The 25,460-nt window shown below is 38.5% G+C and overlaps 1 protein-coding gene across 3 annotated transcripts in view; it reads left to right on the forward strand.

Annotated features, from left to right (window-relative positions):
• LOC138719252 (Y+L amino acid transporter 2-like) overlaps positions 1–24,033 on the forward strand; it is a 134,657-nt gene extending 110,624 nt beyond the window's left edge. The window contains exons 1-10 of one of the 3 annotated variants that reach the window (XM_069854341.1): positions 5,191–5,277; positions 11,068–11,585; positions 14,387–14,512; positions 17,299–17,443; positions 18,404–18,527; positions 19,013–19,116; positions 19,423–19,519; positions 20,841–20,990; positions 22,837–23,020; positions 23,759–24,033. In XM_069854341.1, coding sequence (XP_069710442.1) covers positions 11,084–11,585; positions 14,387–14,512; positions 17,299–17,443; positions 18,404–18,527; positions 19,013–19,116; positions 19,423–19,519; positions 20,841–20,990; positions 22,837–23,020; positions 23,759–23,850 — 1,524 coding nt within the window. In that variant the 5' untranslated portion in view covers positions 5,191–5,277; positions 11,068–11,083 and the 3' untranslated portion in view covers positions 23,851–24,033. Of the gene's footprint in view, positions 1–5,190; positions 5,278–11,067; positions 11,586–14,386; positions 14,513–17,298; positions 17,444–18,403; positions 18,528–19,012; positions 19,117–19,422; positions 19,520–20,840; positions 20,991–22,836; positions 23,021–23,758 lie in introns of those variants that run through there. The other 2 variants (XM_069854342.1, XM_069854343.1) reach the window with 2 other exon arrangements.
• The last annotated feature ends 1,427 nt before the right edge of the window (positions 24,034–25,460 follow it).

Below are 25,460 nucleotides of genomic sequence, written 5' to 3' on the forward strand. Positions count from 1 at the left end.
CAGCTTATATTTTTCAATATCTGTCTTAACTTATTTTGTGAACTGAATCACAAGAATGTGATGTATAATTTTTTGACAGGAAAGGAGTATTTTTAGTTTTTTTAAAGTAAGGTTTTGGCATAAACCGGGAATGTTTATTTTATCCTACTTCTCTGAAGGCTGTAAAATTCAAACTAGATGGCTGAGATCAGGACAGTGGTGCTTTTTGCAGAGCACACCTCAAGATGTCTAGCAGGGACAAGCTCTGAGGAAAGCTGCCAGCCTTGCCAGTAAGGGATTGGTGCCAGAACTATGTGTTTCACTGCATGTCACATTTAAAGCCATGTCTGTTCATTATTTCTACAGAAATATTTGTGTCATGCAAGGTAAGAATATCGCATTTCTTAGACGTGTGTCCAAAATTCATCATGTATTAAAAGCTAGAAGAACAGAGGCTTCTTCAGGGGTGTCCTTTTGCCAGCTGGTATGTTGTTCTTGTACCAAGTTCTGTATGAGTTGCAAACTTTGTAATTTATTATTTTAGATTATGTGTAAGAAAAAGACAGTCCTGCTATGTTTAATAAAGAAAAAAAAAAAAGTTGAAGGTGGTCATTGACCTGCCAGATGGCATCTAGTGTCTCATGTCAGGAAGTCTACACCTCCTTCCTCTTTCCCAGCTCACTGAAAGCAACTTCTGCCTTACAGCAACAGAACTTCAGCACAGCACAAATGCCATGCTTTATAGCTCTATGTGCTATGCACAGTATGTAAAGATGCCTGTACAGGTTTGCAGGCTCTCTTCCAAATATGTGAGCTGCTGCTGCACCTTTGCTCTCACTTGCCTCTCACATGTTTTCCAGCCTGCTAGTGAGCCTGCTGCAGCTTTTCTGCCAGGTCCCCATGAACTGCTGTTCTCCAGAGGTCATTCAGATCTGTAGAAATATCCTGAAGAATGACTGGGACGTATCACAGAGCCATTCCAGGTGCTGTCAAGGCAACTGTGGTAGTTCCTCCCCCTCCAGTCTCTTCATAGTGGAGAAGAAATGTTGGACATAAAAGATGAGGACCCACTCGTAGGATACATGACTGAGGAAAAAGAACATCCTGCTGCTTTCTAAAGTCTCCCTGCTGACTCTTGCCTGGGGGCAATACCCCCCAGCTTGGGATCAGTTAATAATATGATGATGATAATGATTGATAATGATAATTCTTGTCTAAGTCATATTCAGGAATGGTGCTGTCATGCTGCTGCAATTACTGTGGGCTGCCCCTCTTCATCTGCTGTCATCCAGATGTGGCACAGCTGCAGGAAAAGTAATTTTATACACACACATACCCTCCAAACATTCCCTCCCCGCCTCCAGCCCCAAGCCTGACACTCCAAGGAAACCCAGAGGCCACTTGATAGAAGAACTCTGTCCTATCTTCCTCTTTTTTTCTTGGACCCTGAGCCTACCTCCATGAGGGAGTAAGATCCGTAAACCTGTCCTCTCCAAGATGTCGGAGTGAAATGGAGGAGGGAGGAGCCACACTCAGGACTAGAGGTATATAGATGTGGGGATAAGGAGAAAGTTTTGGGGTAGGCATGGGGAAAGTAAGGTGGAGGCCGAGCCACACAAGGTATGTAAATGGTGTGTGTATGTGACAATTGAACAGATTGACCAATATGTCAAAGTCTGATGCTTCTGTTGTTTAACTCCAGTCCTATGAAAGAGGAACAGATTTTCTATTGTTTAACTCCAGTCCTATGAAAGAGGAACAGATTTTCTGTCCAAGTGGAACACACTGCACTGATTTTGACTGTGGCAGCAAGTCCACATTCAAACAGAAGAGTCAGGCACAGTCACACGGTTCATGCACAATTTCTCTGTCAGGAAGCCCAAGTCTGGAGTTTCTGCTACAGTGGTTGTGGACTCAACCACCTCCCTGGGCAGCCTGTTCCAGTGCCCAATGGTCCTTTCCATGAAATATTTTTTCCTGATGTCAAACCTGAACCTCCCCTGGTGGAGCTTGAGGCTGTTCCCTCTTGTCCTGTCCCCTGCCATTTGGGAGAAGAGACCAGCTCCCTGCTCTCCACAACCTCCTTTCAGGTAGTTCTAGAGAGCAATAAGGTCTCCAATAAGGTCTATCTTGTGTCAATAAGGTATTATTCACTCTCTTTACTATACTTGTCCTCCTTCACAGCACCTGGAAGCCATCTGGTCTTGGTGATGTGCTGCTACACGTTGAAAAGAAAACTTCAGAATGCTCCGCACTTCCGCCAACCTAAACTGGCAGGTGCATATAATGACAAGCAAGCCTGACCAGAGCTCAGCCTTGCATGTGTTGTTGACACACTGACCAGCTATGGAGTTCACTGCTGTATGTGCAATACTTTGCTGACCCTCATCTTCTGCTCCCACACTTTGAATTAACGTGGTTAGTACAGGCTCTTTGACATAGTCTGTGTTCTGTGGTCTATTCTGCAACAACTATGGGAAAGTAAGTAAAGATCTGATTTTACCAAAACAAAACTAATGGTGGCCTTTGTCCTTCAGACTCTGGCAGGCAATGGCAGAGCATGTTTGGTGATTTTTTTTCTAACAGGTTAATTTTAAGTGCATCTGTTGTAGACAAGGACAGTAAGAGCCTGCGCCGGCTGAGCACTAAGATGCAGAGGGGCAGAGGTAAGAAACAGGAGGAAGCAGAGGACTTGGCACTGGTGTAGCTGAACTGTTCGCTGCATCTGAGCAATGGTATGAATGAAGAGGGCTCTAGAAATAATTGAAGTGCTCTTGTTTCGAGGTCAAGGTATGAAAAGCCTTCTTAAGCAGTAATGAAAGTGTAGGCAAGAAACTAGAAAATGTCACAGGCTTATTGAGGCAAGAGTACCTCAGTTTGCATTTCCATAAGCAAATGTGTGTATGCGTAGCTATAACACACAGAAGAATTGGTAGGAGCAGCAAGTTGGCACAGGAGAATCCTCACTGCAGAAGTGCTAGTCAAATTCTGCAAGACTGTAAAATGAACAAGAAACATATGTTATAGAGGAAATCACATTAACTTATTTAGGTTATCTATCATGCTTAGTTAAAATGCAAGATAAGTATGACCTTTCTTTGCAAAGAAACTAGATTCTCAGAAATGTTCAAGAATGAAATCATAGAATCATAGAATCATAGAATCATAGAATAACCAGGTTGGAAGAGATCCACCGGATCATCGAATCCAACCATTCCTATCAAACACTAAACCATGTCCCTCAGCACCTCGTCCACCCGTGCCGTAAACACCTCCAGGGAAGGTGACTCAACCACCTCCCTGGGCAGCCTGTTCTAGTGCCCAATGACCCTTTCTGTGAAAAATTTTTCCTAATTTTTTCATGCACACTGCATGCTTTATGGTTGCTCAATGCTGATTTATATGCTGTTACTGTAAATGTGTGGGAAGTGTTGAGTAGGATGTAATCATTGGTATCATACCAATAGTAATACGGGAAGCATTAATGCAGAAAATGTTTTGCTTCATGTTCCAACATGCAGCCTCTACAGAACCAAAACAAACGGCTGAAGCTGGATTAGAAAAGGGATACATGAACATGCTCTCTAGCTCTTAGAGGGGACAAATGTCTGATGACAGAGTTCATCAGCACAGGGCACAATCAAAACGCCACTTTGGTGCCCCAATCAGACATGGGGCAAATTCAAGTTCAAATTTCAAAGTGGAAGTAATTATACATTCCTGAAAATAAGAATTCTAGGTTTTAGGCTATAGTTTGGAAACACTGTCCTGACAGAAGAAAAAGATTTTGAGATTACAGAGGCCCAAATTAAAGAATGTGGTGCACAGCCTCTGCTCTTCCAGCAGACACACATCCCAGCAAAACAATTCTGTTGCCAAAATATTTCCTGATATATTATAATGTACATAACCACAGACACTCAGGCAGCTGGAATTGTGCAGTCTTTTCGGGGAGAACTAGAGAGCTATAATAGCTAAATAACTGTCCTTTATAGATAAAAATAAAGCAACTTGTAGGCTGTTCATTCAAAATATATGCCACATTCATGCTTGGATAGTGTTTTAAAAAAGAACAGCCATTTCTGTGTAATTATTGACTGTAGACCTGTCTCAATCAATCACAGAAAGCAAGTTTTACAAGATGTTACTTTAAAAGGAAGAAATAGGAGGAGCATCCATTTATGACAGAAAGCTTTAGGGTGTTTTTATGAATTGTTTGGATCACTACTAGTTACAGTACAGAAGATACAGCTCTCCTGCTTTACTATTGGCTTCGTCATTTATGGAAAAAAAATCCCGAGTTAGTGCTCTTGCACTGATTAACTCTTTTGCTGTGCCCAGAATATCCTCTGCATTTTTACTGGTTTTGGTAGATATTGTGCTGGATATCATACTGGCTTTTCAGAAGTACCTCATAGACAGAGCAACATATTGTTTCAGAAGACAAAGCTGAGTATATTGGTAAGTAGTTTCTTCCTTTGCTTAATTTTAATCACAGTTTTTTTTAATCTAATTTAATTAAAATAAGATCTTAACACCAGATCAGCCTGTTTTCTGTATCACGCATCATGTCATAAATTATTAGAAAAGACACAGTATGTAATTCGCAGGTTAAGAAAAATAAATGACATCATAAATACTTAATGAGTAGATTAAATTTAAAAGGAAATATATCAAAAAATGTAAACATAAGAACACTAGGTTGTTTGAAATTAAGTAATATCCATGATTTTCAGCTAACTACCACTCGTTGCTAGTCTCCCCACTCTGAAAATCTTCCTGTTTTGGCAAGTTATGCCATGAGAATAAAAATCATCTTTGCGTATAGTGGGCTTATTGTGTCTTTCTTAATTAAAAAGGAGGAATTAGACTGCATTAACATCTGGGAAAGTGTTGTGCTTGATTTCAGTACAACATGGATGAAGGATTTTTTTTCCTTCAACATTCCTTTTGTCATATCTCTGTCACAATTTTCTAAGGAGTAGAAAGCTGCTGCTATTTAAGCTGCCTGATTCTGCCTGCTGATGACCTCAGCTGAGGTTGTTTGGGAAAATCACAGTCCAGGAAAGTCTGGGATCTTCTTTCTTGAAAGCCCTCATTGATTTTAGAATGCATGCTACTGTAACAAAAATAGCAGCTAAAGGCAAGACTGTACAGCGAATGAGAGAAGAGGCTATTCATATTAGTGTTACCATCCTGGTGAAACAGATGTGTGCTTATTTAGAGCAACAGCCAGAGTCACTACTCAGTTACAGTAGACTTTCTGCTAATGGAAGCAAGCATATCACCTACTTTTTGGTAAGCTACTGCCTTCCCTTTTCAGAACCCTTCTTCAATTTGGACTACAGGAGCTTCCATCTCAAATATCCCCTGTGATTTGTTTTGGGGTGGGAATATTTTGGGGTGGAGAAGTCCCCCTATAGGAAAAACAGCGTCTGACCACAGTAATGTGATTGGATCATGTGAAGCTTTAATTCACAGAATATTTTTATAAACATAGACTTAAAACCCAAGGAAATCTGCTTGTTTCCTAGTGAGTAGGGTATGCTTTCTTCAGAGGAAATCAAAGTGGATTTGTTGATGTTTTTTATTATTATTGCAAAACTGTTTTATTTTATGCTGTTCCTTCATAACACATAATCTTGTTTTGTTTCCTTGATCTCTCTTCACACTAGAAAATAGTCAACAGCATAATCTGCCATGAATACTCCCTTTAAGACCTGTTTTCCCATGCCGAGGGACAGAGTTTTCAAGTTTGATCTACACATTTCTGGTCGTCTTGAAAGCTGCTGGCTCATTTGATTTCATTTTCCAGCAGCTATTAATCTAAATGTATATGGTCAGAGGTTTTTTTTTAACTTTTGGTTTATTTACTACACGCAGGAAAAAAATACCTACAGTGTAGGTATACTGGAGGAAATAAGAGATTTCTCATGACTTTTAAAATGTCTTTGTACACATATATCAATTCCTAATATAAACATAATTAAAACGTGAAGGTTTTTTTAATATTATCCTTCATACCATTCACTTTCTAACTGAAACTAGAAAATATTGTGGTTTTATCAGTTTTATTGCCTGTTTTGACTTTGCTGTATTTATTCAAGTGACAGGGGACAGGACGAGAGGGAATGGCCTCAAGCTCCACCAGGGAAGGTTTAGGCTAGACATTAGGAAAAACTTTTTCATGGAAAGGGTCATTGGACACTGGAACAGGCTGCCCAGGGAGGCAGTTGAGTCACCTTCCCTGGAGGTGTTAAAGGGACAGGTGGACGAGGTGTTGAGGGGCATGGTTTAGTGTTTGATAGGAATGGTTGGACTCGATGATCCGGTGGATCTCTTCCAACCTGGTTATTCTATTATTCTATGATTCTATGATAGCATGGCAGACTCATTATTGAGAAATTACGTGGCAGTAGACACCTAAATCACCTAAAGAAAAGACCTTTAAACATTAAGAAATAAATCTAATGTCCAGCTTGTTCCAACATCTTTGATAGGAGATGACTTTCTAAATGCCCTCAGGTTCCAAGGGAATCTGCTGAAGGGAATATTTGATCTCCAAGAGAGATTCCCCAATTTATTTACTAGTATTTCTTGAATAAAGAGCTGACAAATAGAGGCAGCTCCATCCCCTTGGGCAAAGAGCAGTTCATAAGATATCATACTTCTGTAACCCCTGACCAAGTCTTGCTTAATCTTTTTGCAAAGGTTAATCACCTCCTCAAGAAGGAGGCAATCCCCAATGAGGCTGTAGATCCTTGAAGGATGGAAAGTGTCTGAGGAAATCCTGCCCTACAAAACCAGTCCTGCACTCGACTTGTGGAAGAACTGTCCTTGATTTCAGCTTTGGTTTTGAACTACTATCAAGCTGTTCCTTCCTCCTTCACTTTTCTGTATGAATTCTGGCAGTGACTTGACTTAAAAATGAGCTACTGAGAATGACCTGTATATGGTGTTACTGTTTTCCTGAACTTCTCAGGGGTTGGTCAACAAGTTCCTTTCTGTTGCTCTTTGGGCATACAGCTGGGAGGTGGACAGTATTGCAAAGGATTTAGGGCCACTGTGCCTGTCTGTGCTCTCAAGGCTTTCTGCTTTTTCTGAGAGGAAGATTTTCTTCCATTTGTTGAGGGAGCTGCCAAGGAAGAGCAGGACCTGTATGAAAACAGGGTCCTGAAGTTCTGTAGTAGAGATCACTTGCTGACACAGAGGCAAACTTGCATGTTGATACCTGTGTGAATCTCTTATTTCTGGAGAGCAGCAGCTCTTTCTGCTTGTCGCAATCCACGGAGACCAAAAGAGCAGGAACCTTCCTTCATGTCAGAAAGCTTCTATGTCTCAATCTTTAGACTTCATGCACAAGAGCTGCTAAAATACTTGTACTTATATTTTGATACCATAAATTTCTATTATTGCAATAGAGTTAGCCTTTAAATACTCAACCATGCTAAAGCAGAATGGCAGAATGTAAAGAATCTCCCCTTTTTAGTTACTGCATAGATTAAATCTTTCTATTCTCAGGAAGCCACTCAGAATTCTTCTCTGCTAGAGGATTCACCATAAGGATTTGTTACCTATTATAATAAAGGATTTTCCAACTGAAAATGGACACAACCCTGTAAGAAGTCAACTTGTTACAGCTGTGATGGTTTTCCTCATCATGTAAGCCCTCCAGACCCTAGTACTGGGTTTCACTTAGATTATGCGTACCCTCAAAATGCAGCCTACAATGATTTCCAAGTGACAGAGAACAGAGTCATGTTTGAACAGCTAGGATTCTTAGCTTAAGCTTTTTGGCACACCAGTTCAAGGCAGAAGCATCAGTGATGGTCCCAGAAAGGAGAGACGGTACCATGAGGATGAAGTGACAGTGATGACAGTAGGGCAGGACTAAAGGCCAGGTTCAGTAGGAACAAACTAGAAGCTATAAATGAGGGAAAAGTTTAGACCATGGCAACAGATACTGGGTGCATCCTCAGATTGTTTTCATTATTGCCTGGATTATAACTGCAGTAAACACTTTACATGTTTGACAGAAAATTCTTCTCCTTTTGGTGTTATACAGTAAGATAAGTAGAGGAGACTATTTCCTATATTCCACTAATTTTCTTAATAGTATGAAGACTGCTGAGAACTGCCTAAGTCCTGCCTCAGTCAAACTTTTTTTTTTATTTAAGGAACACATGGTCATGAATAAAGAAATCAGTAACAACTTCAACATTCTTACCCCATCGAATGAAATCAGTGCACAGTCAAAGCTAGTGGGAATATTACTTTTGGCTGGTGGGAAGAGAGCAGGGACAAACAGAACCTCTTTAAAAAATTTTGTTTTCAAATTACTACTTTCTTGCAGATTTTCAGCTGATATAGATTGTGATAACTTCACTGTAGTTACGTTACGCATCTTGGTTATAGAAACTGAATCTCTTCTCCTTTGATTCCCAGGCTGTACCTATTTGTGGACTTAATTCAGGGTCTAATTAAAAGTTTTGTTGATGTAATATCTCTCAAAGTACTTAAGTTTGAACTGTTTCTTCTTCTGATTGTTTTTCTTTCAAAATGGTTCCCCCACAGTCACTCATTTATGAAAGAAATATTTCCCTACACAGCTCTGGTTACACATTAGAGATCTGAAATAATCTTTTGTTAGCACAAGAGAGAAGAAAAAAAATGTACGCAAAACATTGTGTTACTGAAGAAAATAATTTAATCTTTACCTTTGTGCTCTCATGGAAATTAAAGATTGTACAAGTTATACTAGACTCAAATATCTTTGCCAGTTTAAATGCTAAAATTCCCCTTAGCTACTGGATCATCCTGATTTGATGCCAATGTTCAGGTTTGATATAATGTACACAAGTTACCTGTCCTAGTGACAACCTACCAATTTCATTAACTATCTTTTGTCACAGGAAAATAACTATCTTATTTATCATTGAGACTTTATTTCAGGAAAACTAATAGCCATTGTTTTTCATCACTACTTGCACTGCTCCATGTTCACATCATCTCAGGAACAGCTACATTTTAAAATCTTTACTGCACTTACAATCTCTTAAACATGTGTGCATTTTGGCTCAGAATTCTGAATGACCCACATTAAAAAAAAAAAAAGAGAAAAAAATCACAAAAAAACAGGTCAAGAACAAAAAGCATAAGATGATTTTAAAGCACTCTGGTGCCAAAATAGTATTAATACAGAATTCTGCCCAACTTTCTAGCATGCTGCTGTCCTGATGGGCTCTCCTGACAGCTGTGATCAGGTTACTGCCACTGTTTCTCACAGCCATGGAAAGCAGAAACAAAGAAAAGAGATTCTGGAAGTATTAGCTCATATTTCAGTGGAAGAGGGGAGGCAGGTGACATTTTTTGCCTACTTTCTTTAACACAATTAGAAATAATGTGTTAATATCAGGAAACTGGGAATGTTTATCAGGAATTTTAAGGAAGATACATGACTGGTGTATTGGATGCCTGGAATTCCTCTCCCAGACCAAGGTAGTGTGTATTATTCTTAGAGGGACAAAGTGAGAAGCAAGAGTCACTTGTGTGTGAAGAGAAGGTCAGCAAAAGATGGGAGACTCAGCAGTCACGCTTGAACACCTATGGAAAGGAGTAATATTTAACTTTACTCCAGTGTTCCCACAGTGCTCCTATGGTTAGAGAAAGTTCCATTGGGCCGAGAAAAACATTTAATCTTTAAAGAGGGTTTCATATCTTTTAATCTTTAATCCGTATCAAGCCTCATTAGTTATTTGATCAACTAGGAAACTGAGCTGCACCACAAAAAGATGGAAAAAAACACATTATTATAAATTAATCAGGGCTGCGAGAACAGACATTCATTACAAAGGAAAGCAAATCTTTCGGGAAGTTTGTGGAGGGCAGGTTGTTTATTTTAAACTGGCCATTGACCCATGTTTTAATGGTATAAATTTGTCAGCAAATGTTTTTTGGGCAGTGTTGTGTGGAGGAGTTTTGTTCTACATGGAGAGCTTGGCTTTAGTTCATAGGATTCTGAGAAAGTTCTCTTTGAAATTCTTGTAGAGTGCCTTTAGAGGCAGGAAGGGAAGGAAAAATTAATTTCTTTTGAGACAGGTACCTAAAAAGTCTTTGTTCCAATTAAGCATTGTTATGAGTCAGCAGGACCCAAGAACAGAGATGGTCGCTGCAATCCCAGCTGGTGCGTTTGCCTTCCCCATCCCTGAGGACATCAGCCCCAGAGGGGTGTGTGTTGTGTGCACAAGGCTGATTCATCCCCACAGCTATGCAGTTAATGTTGTTTATCCCAGCTCCCAGCCTGCTTGGATCCTGCCCTGCAAGCACAGGAGTGAGAAGCTTTTACGGACATGTTTTGTCAGACTCCCATATACAAAAGAGTTCCAGTAACAGGGTGTTCGAAACTCAATCCCTCTGCATGCTTGTGGCCTTTACTCAGACATCAAGTGAGGTTAATAACTAAACAAGCCACATTATTAACTGAGACAGCAATCTTGTCTCTAGCAACAGCTAAGACTCTTTTCTTTATATTCACATTGGCATTAACTTTCTGAGGCTGTAGGGTTTGGGTATCTTTTTCTCTCTTTCTTCTTGTGTTCCTCAGCAGATAATTTTCAGATGGATGTGATTTGATGAAACAAGTAATAAGTAAGTAAAGATGTCCCTGGGATGAAAGCAAAATATAAGGAAAGATATGCCTGTGATGGATACTCCAGCAGTATTAGAACATGTTTCCAGGGGTACAATGCCTCTTCCTTCCCCAAGATAACTTCGATAACATAATATACAATAACAATTCCAGATTAATAAAAGTAAATAATAAAAGTAAATAATAAAAGTAAATAATAAAAGTAAACTTGGAGTTCATGAAAGCTTCACAATATATAACCAAGGACTGTAGTGTCACATTTATCTATTAAAAAGGTACAGAACAGGTACACACACACTAATATGTGGTTTCTGGAATCCAAGATAAAACCAGGCAAATTAATTGTTCTTTGCAACATCTATGCCTTGTATGCAAATTATCCTCTCCGTGTCTGTGATGCCACGTGTGTTACAAAACATGTTCTCTTTTCCTGTTCTCAGGTACTGATAGTTGAAGATGCCAGCCCCCTGGAGAATGTGCTGCAATAAAAAATCCAAAACTAAGAATGGAAAACCTGAAGCGGACAATATGGAAGACACAAGTGAAAAAATGCAGATGAAAAAAGAAATCACGTTACTAAATGGAGTTTCTTTAATTGTAGGGAACATGATTGGCTCTGGGATATTTGTGTCTCCCAGAGGTGTTTTAATGTACAGTGCTTCCTATGGACTCTCTTTAGTCCTCTGGGCACTTGGTGGGATGTTTTCACTCTTCGGAGCTTTGTGCTATGCTGAATTGGGAACATCCATCGTTAAATCTGGAGCTAGTTACGCCTACATCCTGGAAGCATTTGGTGCTTTTGTGGCCTTCATCAGACTGTGGTCTTCCTTGCTAATTATTGAACCAACAACCCAAGCAGTGATAGCAATCACGTTTGCTAACTATATTGTTCAACCAATTTTTCCTCATTGCGAGCCACCCTATGATGCAGTCAGGTTGATTGCAGCTGCCTGTATTTGTAAGTAAATTTATGATTCCTAGAAGTTAAGAACTATAATTGTAGGTATCCAGAGACATTTTTCTCAACTTCTATTCCTTCACCTTTCATGAAATTAATTAATGCCTCTTTAAAACACGTTGTTAGGAACTAATAATCTTTTCCTCAGATGGATTTTACCTGGGGCTGAGTTTATTAGAAAAGAAAGAAGTACAACAATTCAGCTGGAGGAAACTATGACTGCTGATTAAAGAAACTTATATCTCTACAGATCGTTGGCCTGGTTCATAGCCCACATTTGGCCCATAACCTCTATCTTCTATTTCTTGGAAATCATAAAAGATGAACAAAACTCTAAAAATTCATACAAAATTAAAAATACTCTGCCTAACATGAGTATTGTCTCTAGAAAACCAGTATAGTGTAATTACACACTCTACAGAGTTGACTTTGTTGTGACTGCAGGTATACTGACTCTTGCCACTGTTGTGCAGAGGAAATTCTCTTCTGAAAAAAGGCTCCAATGTATACCTTGCAACCATCATGACCACTCAGCCCTCTAAAAGAGGATTAACCTTATTCCAAAAGAAATTATCAGCTGAAATTATCTACTCACACAGGAAAGCAATTATTTTTAAGATCACAATTTCTTTCCCCAGTGTTCTGGGAATCATGAGATACACCTCATGAAATCCTAATGCTTAAGAGAAGCAGTCTTCAAATGCTGGTATTTCTTTAAGCCTTCATTTTATTAGTTATTCTTGATCCAGTCTTCATTTGAATCAGCTGCTGCATACTTTAGTTCCTCTAACTTCTGAGCTGATGCCCCAGGTGTGGCTGGCAGCTGCTGCTTTCTTGTACATTAAATTAGTTGCCTCACCAATGACTAAGTTTATAACAAGCATTTTGAATAACAGCCTAGATTTTCCTGGGGAAAATTACAGTTTATTATATTAACTTTGATACGCAATTTAGCAGTGTCAGGTAGTGGTTTTATTACTGCCTTAAACAATTTTTGTAAGGCACAGGAGTATGGGTTTAATTGGCACTTCATCAACATAGCAGAGAGAATTTGCTTAAATCTATGTATTTAGTAGAATTTACAGGGAGTTCCATGGCAAGATACCATTGCCTTGAATTTAATTACAGTCTGCAACACATGATAGATGTCATGTACCATAAACACATGCAGTAAATATATCGTTTGCAGTGTTTCAAATAGCATTTAAAAAGCATCACAAGTGACTTCTGAACGTTCAGTAATAAAAATTTCAGTCAACATTTACTTTACAATTTTCAAGACATAGACCTATAATTCTAACAGTTACAGATATATACCATGGTACTTTTAAGAACGTGACATTTTAAACTATAGAGCATAAAATATTATTTCAATGTATCTCCTACATTTACTAGAGCAAGGTTTACAGAAGTCATTTACAGTAATGTTTAAAATTATATTCAAAGCTTGCACTGAGCATAAACAATCATTTTATACCTTTTGGGGTTTTTTTCATGCCAGAATAAAAACAAAGTTCTGTCCCCATTGCACAACATTGGTACATTAATAGGAAATAGTGGTGGCACTCAGGTCCCAATTGTGTAAATAGATCTAATATTACCTTGACAGCTGATAACACACTGTCAAATATGCAGAGTTGTTCATGATAATGAAGGCAAGAAGTTTTGTAAACATCTGTGACTGGATACTAATTTCCTTACTATACAGAAAAGTTTCTAAATGATTTTCATTTTAAGCCTTACAAAACCCTTTCTCTTCATTTCAAAACTGAAGTTCAGGTTATGGTAAGGTCAGAGAAACAGAAGGAAATACCAAAAGGACTGCTAGAGAAGAAAAAGTCCATTCTAATTCATGCTTGAGTGTGCATTGGACTGCCCATGCCGCATTCAGACTGCTGTCTTCTCCAGCAGCCGGTCTTCACACCTGGTACCAATGCATACCCTCGCCTTTCCTCATCTACCTCTGGTTTGAATTATGGAGCTGCAATAGAGATTAGTTGTCCATTATGCCATATGTGTGTGCTAGAGCAAGAGGAGATGGGCATGCAGCTTGGCCTCTGGCTGGACCTGCCATCAGCCAAGCAGCAGCGCTCCCCACAGCACTTTAGCCACTCTTTGGAGTCTAACTTCTGTAACAAAAATGAATGCAAAGAATATGGCAGAAGGATGAAAGGAGAATTGATCCCACCCACTCTCTTCAACCACCCTACTTTGTTATTTCTATTAGATTCTATCAAAACTGAAGCCTGAGAGAACTCTGTAAGCAAGTACTCCTGCAATTTCCAGACTTGGGTCAAAGTTTGAATGGCACAGCTCCCAAGCCCTGGGCACAGAGTAACAGCATGCTGACCTGGTTCAATTCACTATCTTGTCAACTCTTTGGTGCAGAAGCTGTCCTTACTCTGTACATAGACTAGAGCTCAAGCCAGCAGGTAGAACTTCAGGAAAAACTTCAGCACAAATAAAACATTTTGAGAAATCTCACCTTCTGCATGCGCGTGACTCTGCTGGATTTAATAAAATGTAACAATTATTTTAAAGGAGCAAGAGTTAGTTCTAAAATTCAAAATCTGATGTGTTTTGTCTTACGTACTATCATGAAAACAGTGTTCTCCAAAAAAATTCTTGTGTAACTTTTAAATCAGGTATTTCACTCATTTTAATAAATCTAGGAGGTCCTGAAATGGTGAAAATTTATTTTGATCTATTTCTTGAAAGACTGGTGGTACCTGGAAGGATGTATGTGAAATGTGGTTTATGTGAAGTAAAGCATATCTCATACATATTCTTTTTCTCTACAGGTTCCTTAACATTTATTAATTGTGTTAACGTGAAGTGGGGAACCCGTGTACAAGATATTTTCACGTATGCAAAAGTTATGGCTCTTATCTTGGTAATATCTGTTGGCCTTTACAAAATTGGTAAAGGTAAGAATTTCTTTTACATAAATTCTTAAAAATGAACCATATATGAGTTTCAAAATCGGTGCAGGAAGTTCAGACTCCTTAGGACTTACATATCTAAAGTGTTAGTTATTCTGGAATAAGCAGTCTTCCCTAGGAAGATCAAGGGAAATTTTATAGCTTGTTAAGCAATGGGTTTTTTAATTCTTCTACAAGTTCTGCACTGTTTGGGCTGAATAGCAGATAGCAGCTGAATTAACATCATAGAATCATAGAATCATGGAATAGTTTGGGTTGGAAGGGTCCTTAAAGATCACCTAGTTCCAACCCCCTTGCGATGGGCAGGGACAGTTTAGTGTTAACTAGTTTAAAGTCAGCCTCAGTGTTTCTGACTCATGCTTGTTACAGAATAGCGTTGCTACTTGTCCTATGACAGGAAAACACAGCAGAAACTGCCTGACACATCCTTCCCACCACATCTCACCCCTGGCTCTCCCAGCCCTGCCCATGGCAGAGACCTGCCACAGCTCTCTGTGAGAGGACAGGATTGGAGAGGGAGGAACTCATCCTTCCCCTTGTTGGTGAGAGGTGTGCTTGTTCCTAGAAACAAGGGAGAGGACTGCGATACTGCAGTCTTGACAATCGCTGTGGTATCATAAGATATCACAGGACAAATGAGCCACCTCATATCAGCAGAAATTGGACCGAACTGAATACACTGAAAAGCTGGAGGCTAGTTTATTCTGGTGCTACCCCTGATCTTTGCATATGACAATATATTTCATTTCATTAATTTGGGTCCCTGGTAAAGTGTGGTCTCTTCCAACTCTAGTTCTGTTGCTTAGTTACTAAGGTTTCTTCATTTTCATTTCCCATTAAATTCATGAAAAGCAATTGTATCTTTATTAATTTAAAATAAAGATGGTTTTCCCTCTTCAGTTTAGGAATTGCCTTTTTCTCCTGTGAAACTGGCTTATAAAACCCAGCGAGCACACACATGCTTTTCTATATTTGCTGACCTTGTCCTTTCCTTGGCTGCAGTGTCATCAGCCATTACACTGTAATGCTACACCAGACCTCAAGAAAACTTTTTTGTTCAGTCATTATCCATGTACATAAGTTGTCGCTGGTTTGTTCAAGTCTAAAGAACATAGAACAAATGAACCCAGTCGTAAGGGCAGGAATGTGAAGATGCAGAAGAAAATCAATGCCTAAAGGCCACAGTTACATGAATGAGTAGTCCCCTCATAAAACAACTTCTGCCATTTTATTATAAAAAGGTGTGAGACCATGATGTTGCCCCTATAGCAGCCTTGCTCTGTTCCCACAGTCACAAATTTACCTGTGCTCTCAAATTGCCAACTTCAAAACTCCCAACCCTCTTGCTGGCATGCAGCTGCCACAGTGCAGTTTGTCCCAAGGGACATTCACTCTGCTTCTGCATCCACAGAGCCCACATCAGTTCCTGTGCACCACTCCAGGGGGTCAGGGAGGGTAAAGGGAGAGAGGAAACATTATTGTGAGGAAAGCAAAATGCCGAGGGCTTTTAGTTATAATTAAGGTCTCATGTCTGCTTTGTTTAAGCAGAACTGAGCACTTAAATGCAGAAAGGACTGGCAGAAGGAATGATATAGACTTCTGGAGGAAGCTGTGATCAGGCCAATGCACTCTTTTAAACTGAGCAGCAGTTTTAACGAACAATTGCAATGTTTTAGCCCTGCCGTATTCCTTCTAATGTGCTCAAATATGCCTCATGTTTTAAAACACTGTGAAAGTATCTGATTTTGAATATAAGCTGTCTTTAGTAAAAAAATCTTTTCTTGGTCCTTTTCTCCTTTATTTCTTCTTTTTCCTTCAACTGTTTTCTTCTTCAGTGTGTGTGTACATCTCATAGCTTCACATTCCTTAGTTCACACAGTGTCCTTGTAGTTACTGCATTTCAAAGACTGAATTGCTTTTGTGGGATATATAAACTTCTTAGTTTAACCACAGGGAGAAGTTGTTTCATCTTACAACAAAAAGCTTACTTTCTTCCCTAACAGAGGCTTCAGCATGTTTCTGTCTTCCTTAATACTTAACCCACTTCCATTTATATTAGATAGTTGACTTTCCTTCTGCAAACCCAGTAAGGGCTTTTTTCCCCTTTCCAGAACAGCAGTGAAGGTTCACGCAGTTCCATTAACGTTTCATCTGTTTTGCAGCATTCTGCAGGTTTTTGTCTCAACAGATTGAGGTAGAGTAAAGGAGAATTTTGAAAGCAAAGATTTGCAAGTCTTCCCTTAATTTTGGGGAACATCTTTGTGGGGCAGAGTATCCCACTGAGAACGATGCTTCCAGGAGTACCCCCTCCAGTGGTCACTAGTTCATCTGGTGAAAACAAAAGCAGAGATATGAAGAAGAAATATGAGACAGGTTCAGGAATTGAAATTGGGTTTCCCAGCTGCCTCTGCCTGGCTAACAGGGCAGAGCATGACCTCAGCACAGCTCCCTCCTTCTGTTGGCCAGATGACAAAACCAGGAGAGGAGGATGCTGTGGATTCTGGTAAAATTACACAAGTTGCATCCAAATAATCAACACAGGAAAATGTCTTCTGCTGTTCCCGTGTGCAAGTGTAGTTGTATGGAGGTCTGAATGAAACTTTCCTATTTTTCAAGTGAAAATAAAAGCTGCGCACTTTTAGAAACCGTAATGAAACCTGGATGCAGTGGGAATTCCTTCCCTTTTGGTTAGTTGAGACCTTTAGTATAGTGTCCTTCTGCATCATAATCCTTGAAATGTAATGGGCAATTGGTACCTGACGTTTCTACAGGAGAAACAGAAAACCTCAGAGCTCCATTTGAGGGCTCAGCAACAAACCCAGGGATGGTCGCACTGGCTCTCTACTCTGCCCTCTTTTCCTACTCAGGATGGGACACACTCAATTATGTCACTGAGGAAATGCAGAATCCTGAAAGGTAAAACACGTGCTTTTCCTTTGAATCACTGAAGGGTGTCCTGGTAAGACAGGTGATGGCAGGACAAGCCTCTCTGTATTTGCTTCTGATTGGAAGTTAGTCAAACTATTCTTCTGAAAAAAAGCTTCTTTTTTTCCAAAGAAGTAATGCATGAGAACTCTTCCTGATCGTCTTCCTCTCTCACCAGCTGAATCACACTAATTAATCATGTGTCTGCATATATGAATTTTACACTTTACACTTGAGTCTAGAATTTTTAAAGGAGGAGAACAAATCACTGCTGAAGTCAGGGGAAAGTATGGGTCTATCCAGCCCTCGGAAATGCCCTACTACTTTTCAGTCAGGTAGAACAGCTACTTTATTTTGCACTAACAGAGTAAGACACTGTCAGGCTTATGACTGTTTTACCATCTGATCTTCGGCATTACTGTTTACGTGCAAATTTTCAATTTTGCTAAAGGTGAAAGATCAGGTAAAAATAAACAAGCCCACAGAAGCACTGGAAATACCATCTCCTCCTCTCTGTAGTGATAACCACCCCAGAGGAGAGGTGAGCTCACCTACTCTGACTAATACTGTCCTCCTTGTCTTGGGACATACATAAGTTATGAGTCAGGAAAAAAAATGCTACACTCATGAAAACTCCTAAGCATGCATTTTAATCTCATTGCTTAATTACTCTTTTAATTGCTTCATGTAAAAGATGGTATATGAAATTTGCAGTATAAAGGTAGGTTTTTACTCTAAAATCTGTGACAGACCCACAAGCAGCCAACTAAGCTGTTTATGGAATTGTTCCATATTTGGCTGCTCTTTACTTTGTAATCCCAGAATAAGAAAATGACTGATTACAAAAATGTGATGGAGGTATCCATTCACAAATGCTTATATTTGGGAACAATCTATTTAAATGTTGTTATTTAAACCACGTGGAATAATTTTGCCATTTTCTTTTTGCAGGAATCTACCTCTTTCTATTGCAATTTCAATGCCTATTGTGACAGTTATTTACTTGCTGACTAATATAGCATACTATGTAGTTTTGGACATGTCAGCTCTCCTCACAAGTGATGCAGTGGCTGTGGTAAGTTGTATAAAATGACTAAACCAAAAGCTACTGTATGGATGGCACTGCAGTAGAGTCTCAGATAGTGCACTTCTTGGTAAAACAATAGAAATATTTCCAAGCTGAAGTTTTCCCTTTGTTTTAAACTTTGTATATTAGAAGGCGCATATAGAGTGCAAAGTACATGTCCAATAAATCTGATCTTGGAAAATCCTCTTACAGACTCTTTGAAGCATACTTCTAACAGTAGTTTGCTGTAGAAGATGCTTTCACCAGGGCCAGACAAAAAAAGAGCTATTTTTAAATCTTTTTTAAATGTAACTGTCATTTTTATTTTGGTATTGATCAGTTTTTCCAAATTCTAAATTCTTAGGTCATTATTGGGTTTTATAGGAAAGAATGGATTATGACACTGTATTTGGTGTGTTTTCATGAGAGTTTCTCGGAATTTTTCACATGCTTAATGTAACAAGCCTCACTATTATTTTCTTTTTCTGTTACAGACGTTTGCCAGTGAAACTCTTAGTTATGCTAAGTGGATAATTCCTGTAGCAGTGGCCATGTCTTGCTATAGTGGCTTAAACTCATCAATAATTGCAGCATCTAGGTATGAAATATAAGATTTATTTTAAATTGAAAAAGAATCATTTACCATTAATCTGCATTATTTACTACAATGTAATAGAAGTGTCACAGTTAATTTTTGCCATGTCAAATTGTTTATTTATGATGGAAGATTTATTACAAACTTCAGTGTCCTATGGTCAGCACCAATTGATAAACCAAAGCCATTACAGAAGAAAGCAGCATTTACAATAGAATAATAGAAGAATTAATACTGCCTTTGTTAGAAAGCAACAAGTTATTCCTTGGCTCTCTGTTTGGTTGAGTTTTCTTATTCTTTTTTTTTCAGGCTTTTTTACGTTGGAGCTAGGGAAGGACACCTACCTGACAGTCTGAGCTTGATTCATGTAAAGTGCTTCACTCCAGTCCCCGCTCTCCTCTTCAATGTAAGCGAGAGCCCAGCCACATGCCTAGCTGGGGCAGCCAGGGGTTTGAAGTGTCAATGCCTCACTGCCCGGTATTTCACCTGGGCTTTTCCTGCACTAGACACATCTTCCTCAAAGACCCACAATTTCTAAAACTCATTGGAGGGGTTTCTCTTGTGTGGTTTTTTTTTCGGTGGAAGGGAAATGGCTTGATTCACATGTGCTCTCCTATATGAACAAGACTAGTGAGGAATAAGTGCAACATCATTACTTAGGAAACAGAGAATGGCTTAATATGTAATAGTATAGATGGGAATTGTTTAAGTCTTATATGAGTTTTCAGAGGTTCACTGCAGAATAATATGACAGGAACATCTCTTAGATCCTGCCATAGGCTGCTTTTCTAAGACTCTAGTTATAACAGGAGTGACAAAGCACTTAAAATTAAATACCTACCATTTGATGTTTACAGTAATTTTGACTTTTTCCTGCTGTCACTATACAAATCACTCTTGTGCCACAAAATAATAATAATGAAGTATAGAATAAATGCAGATGATCTTAAGAAATAATCCATAAATCTAACAGATTAAAATAAGAGAGACGACATGCACCAACAGAGAAGGTGGAATCATTCAAAAGCATTTCATTGCCACTTATTTGAACTTGGGTTTTTTTGATGTCTTCCTTTGCCCTGTGTTACATATGGTTTATGAATAGATTATTACGAATACTCTTCTCAGATGGATTCTGTTTGCTGATGGATTTGTTTTCTGTAAGATGAGATAGATTCTCCTAATACACCAGCATTCATGTTTTCCACAGTATAATTTTATTCAGCTCATCTGTTAAAACAGACATTAAATTCCTGCTATTTTAGGTCTTTTCATGCAGGCAGTAGAGCATCCCACAGAATTTGTTCTAGTGGTCTCATGAATGGACTGTGAAAGCTTTCAAAAGTGAAACTAAGCTAAAAGTTTGCTTTCAAACTCAAGCCAATCAGAACAGCAGAGTAACCCACTGCCTACAGAAAGCTTCTTAGCAGACTTCTCCACAGCACAGGAGAGTCTGTGGCTCCTTATCTGGCTTTCTTATGACAATTTCCTGCTGGTGACAAAACATAACTTCAGCAACCAAACATCTCTTCAGCCAGATGTGATGGTCTTACTGCTCTGCTTAAGAAAGAGATACGTATCACTCAGTATATCCTTCTTTCAAGGGCCTGATCTCCTACATCCAGACAAATATGTTGGCAACAAGCCTTTTTATAACTTTATTATCTTTTTATTTTATAAGACGTTTTATTTTCACATTAAAATGTCTTTGTCTTTATTGTCTCTAGGGCTTAATGACTTGTCTCTATCTCCTTGTGGAAGATGTTTTCCTCCTTATTAATTACTACTGCTTCAACTACTGGCTCTTTGTGGGTCTGTCTATTGCAGGACTAATATATATGAGATACACTCAGCCGCATAGACCACGGCCTATTAAAGTAAGTAAACAAGAGAAGAAACAATCCCTAAAAGCCAGCTAATGCATGTGTTTATGTGATCCGTAATACTACAGCCATAACATTACCAGTTATATTACAGACCATCCTTTCAACACACAAGATAAGAAAGGAAGGAGCAAAACCCATTTAAGTTTCCACAAGATTTTCTGTCCAGGCACTTTTGCTGTGAGGTTGAAAAGATATTTATCACTTCTTTTTCCTTTAATTCAAACTTATAAATACTTTATTTCAAAATAAACAAAGAATAAATAAATGCCCAGGGTTCTTAGCTCATCCTAGAACAACCCTGTTATGTATTGATCACAGTGGAGGACCTCAGTAGATGGGACCTCCAAAGAGGTTCACACACTGATCAAATTTATATAACTTAACAAATTCAGCAAAATCCCTCCAATGCCCATAAATGCCAAAAAAATCTGTTCATGCAGAATATCAAAAGCTTAAATAATCAGATATATTTTGAGTGTTCCCACCCACTACACAGTGATACACAGTAAAATGTACATTTGACGACTGATTGCAGAAGAGTATCTCACGATCAGTTAGGAGAGGGAGACTGCACAGAAACAAAGTGCACTGAAAACCTTTTTCTAGTTATTATCCTGTGATTGTCCAGGAAGCAGGGACAGAAACCTACAGTTTCCACCAGTCACACAAACCCATGTGCTGGCTCCCATTTTCCTGCGCTCTGTTGGCTCCATGAGCTACATTTTGTCTCTGCAATGATGCAGTAAAAATTATGACAAATACGAATTAACACCCTATCTAAATATTTCTCCCTTGTCACTCATGTGTCCTAACCTCTGCACCATTTTTACCAACCCTTTTTTTTCCCCATTTAAGTGTAACTTCCCGACTATAAAAAGCATGGTTGAGTAAATTAAGCACCTACTGCTAGAATACCTTACAGTCTTCCAGAATAAATTTTCCTAAAGCATGGTCACACTTCAATTCCAGACTTTCCCTCAAAATATGTGGAAGATAAGGATTAATTTTTTTCTTTATTGGCAGTTTTACTATTGATGCCACTAAAGCAAAGATTACAGTCAGATCATAGATAATGATTATTTAATTACTATCAGCATTTGCTACCTTAGTTGAAGATACAACCTCACACATACTTTTTCCCTTTCTGAAATGTAGTAGTTGGTTTTCATCAACTTACATTTTAAACCTTTATAAGGTGAAAGGAATATTTATACCAGTAAACCCTCAGGAGTTTCAGCTAATATTTGAATATTATTCAATATTCCTGCACTCTTGAGAAGGCTTATTACTACAGGCAGCAAAAAATATTTTAGTAAAAATAAATCCAGAAAGAGGGCATTGCAACTTTCCTTATTTGTGATATATTTGTCAAGTGCCCAGGCAAAATGGTTGTACATCAGTCCGTTAATTCTGTAACATCAACACAGTAATGGAAAGTCTAGCTGAGTTAGTTTTCAATTGAACTTACAATTAAAATTTTGCAATTGAAGTTAGAGGGGAAACTATCCATTAATGCTCAGTTTTAAAATACTGCTTTCAAGGATTGATTTCTTACTAATGTGGAAAGAAATTAAGCTCATGCAGCATTGGAAACGATAAAATATTCAGATAAAATGTACCAGATAAGAGGCTCTCAGGAGCACACGCAGAAGCTAGCAAATTGTACCAACTGTAGGCAGTGAAAGGATTCAGTACATAGTAGTCATATGGTCATTAGTTATATTTTCATTTTTGACTTGTCTAATTTTTAATCTGCAAAACCTGACATTTTTACAATAGAGTATTTACTGCATCTTTTAATAAATAATGAAACCTTTTTTTCTTTTTGTCTCCGCAGCTTAACCTCATCTTCCCTATAGTATACTGCTTATGTTCACTTTTCCTCGTCATAGTTCCTCTCTACAGTGACACAATCAATTCACTTATTGGCATTGCTATTGCCCTCTCAGGCATTCCTGCATATTATGTGGGAGTCTATCTGCCAGTTGAAAAACGACCTAAATGTCTACAGTGGCTCTCTGGTAAGCAATATCATCCTTTCTCTGCCAGTGTGCTGGAATCTTGGATGCTTTATCAGGAGAAAAAACGAATATTTTTTCCTTTTTTCCTTATGGAGTTTTGCTATGCTTTTGTATATGGCATGCCTGAGATCATTTGCATCATCACATGATCCTGAAGACAAAACCACACGTACCTGAATTTAAACTGTCCAATATTTGGATATAATATGGTCATCTAATATTTGTGGTGTTGAACCATTTCAGTATGTTGGCTCAATAAAAGCCATGTAGGGCTGTGAAAACTAAATGCATGGGTTTTGCTTCCCTGGAAAGCAGAAATACCAGGGCATAATAGTTTCACTTTCTGTCCAAGGAATGGAACATCTGAGTCAGAGAAGTCCATGTATTTTTGTAAATTATGAAGTACTGAAATTTTGTCCTGAAGGGTAGTTTACATTCTTCAAATTCAGTCAGTCTTGAAAAGCAGAACTTTAATATTTTTATTTAGTTTGAACTCGGCTGTCAGTCTGGCAAGTCAATGAAAATGTCAATGAAAGCCTGATTAAAGGATACTTTCTGTTTATTGATTGAGTTCCTTTTGCCTTTAGCTATTTATGATGTGTGCTTAATGCAATTGGTCCAAGTGTTTTAAGATTTTCCTAGTATTTGTGTAGTGCTTTCAAATCCTCAAAATCCATATAGTTGTCTAAGATATATTGTAACTTTGTCTCAGCTACACTTTTTTGCTATGTATTACAGCTAAAACAACACAGTATGTTCAGATGCTTTTCTACTGTGCTCTGTCGGACCTGGACATAGACATGGAACCTACAGCAGCTAAGAGTAAATAGAGTTGCCTTGACATTGAGAGTTGTGCCTTGACATTTCCTATCTGGAGCAATTTCTGACATTCTCCCCATGTGTTCAGTTATACTAAAGCATTAACCATTGCACTATTCATTAGTTAGATGTCTGTTAATTCGTGCTTGTCTTACAAACCACTCTGTTCCATGGGAATTTTTTTTAAAGATTGGATTGTTAATAATGAGTTATCACATAACACTTTGAAACTAGAAAGCAGTGTGTGAACAAACATTTATTAGAAGATAAGTGCTAAACGTTAGATTAATTGCAAAATTGTAATAAAAAGCATTACATCTAGTCATAATCCTAAGAAATAGATTGATAAATATAACAAAAGACAGACCAGGTGTTTTCAAAATTCAAAACCTGAGATAGGAAGAAGAAGCCACATTGTACTTCTAAAAATATAATTAAATTCTCAGCCAAAGTAAAAAAATACATAATTCAAACTACTGACATGCCTTGAGTCAGTATAGTATTAATGTTAAACTATTTTAATGAGTAATTCTCAGCATGCACTTTGTATCAAAAGGGGAAAAACAAAAGCTGAAGTAGTTTTAACTCTATCAGAAATTCTCATTTGACAGTATCCCACATTGATTACACTTTTGCAGAAGAGGTGTTTTCGACAAAAAATTATGCCATTGTATCTGAAATACTTCTGCTTTCCAGCAGAGAAACCTGCCATGGAGTACTATAAGGACCTGAGTCATGTTCCAGCTAGTGTATATTCAAGGAAAATATTTCACCTTCTCATAGTGTCTATTGTTTGCCTAGAAGTATCAAAGTGTGACCTCTTGAATCATACTAATTTTTTCAACAGTGGAACTTACTTAAGGAATTCACAAGGAGAAATTAGAAACTATTGATGTTTACACAATCCTTTGAGCCCCTGCCCAATCCTCCAGGCCTCACCAGCTCCTGCTGGCAAGGTAACTTGCAAGTCTCCTACTACACACACAGAGCCTTCAGCATCGGCTGCCAGGTCTTCAAGTCACATAGATGCTGGTGCACAACACCCAGCACAGGTGCGTGCACTTGACAAGTGAACCCACCAGTATGTGCCATGAAAAAAAAAGGCAGTTAAGAACTAGGATCATTCTCTTGCACATTAAGTTTTTCAGTGTGGCACATGGGAATGTGCAACTAGTCCTTATTCTTAGTCTCCTGAAATGGAAGAGACAATGACTGTTAGTTGAAAAATAAGCCATCAGCCTTCCAACCTAGAACACAAAAACAGCTGCTCCAGATATAATATGGTTTGTTGATATACAGTACCATTTATTATCCTTGTTGGCAAGTCACGCTTCCTTTCTGTGATTATATCTGAATATAACATACATTGTTTCTAATTTCAGTTTCATCATTTCTTTTCAATTAATGCCAATTAAGGAGATTTTATCTTGTATAAATCCCTGTAGCTTCTAGCATTATTGTCTTTCCTTGATGTTTGCCCACAGAAAAATCAGTGGAATGGGGAAGAAGGCAATTGTTGCTACTTAAATTTCTCTTCATTCCCTCTCCACGTTGTAAGGTCATTTGCAGGACTGTAATTTGATGCATCTCCAACACAGTGTTTGCTGACAGGGCTCCTGTG

Source organism: Phaenicophaeus curvirostris, chromosome 3, assembly GCF_032191515.1.
Source record: "Phaenicophaeus curvirostris isolate KB17595 chromosome 3, BPBGC_Pcur_1.0, whole genome shotgun sequence".
NCBI lineage: Eukaryota > Metazoa > Chordata > Aves > Cuculiformes > Cuculidae > Phaenicophaeus > Phaenicophaeus curvirostris.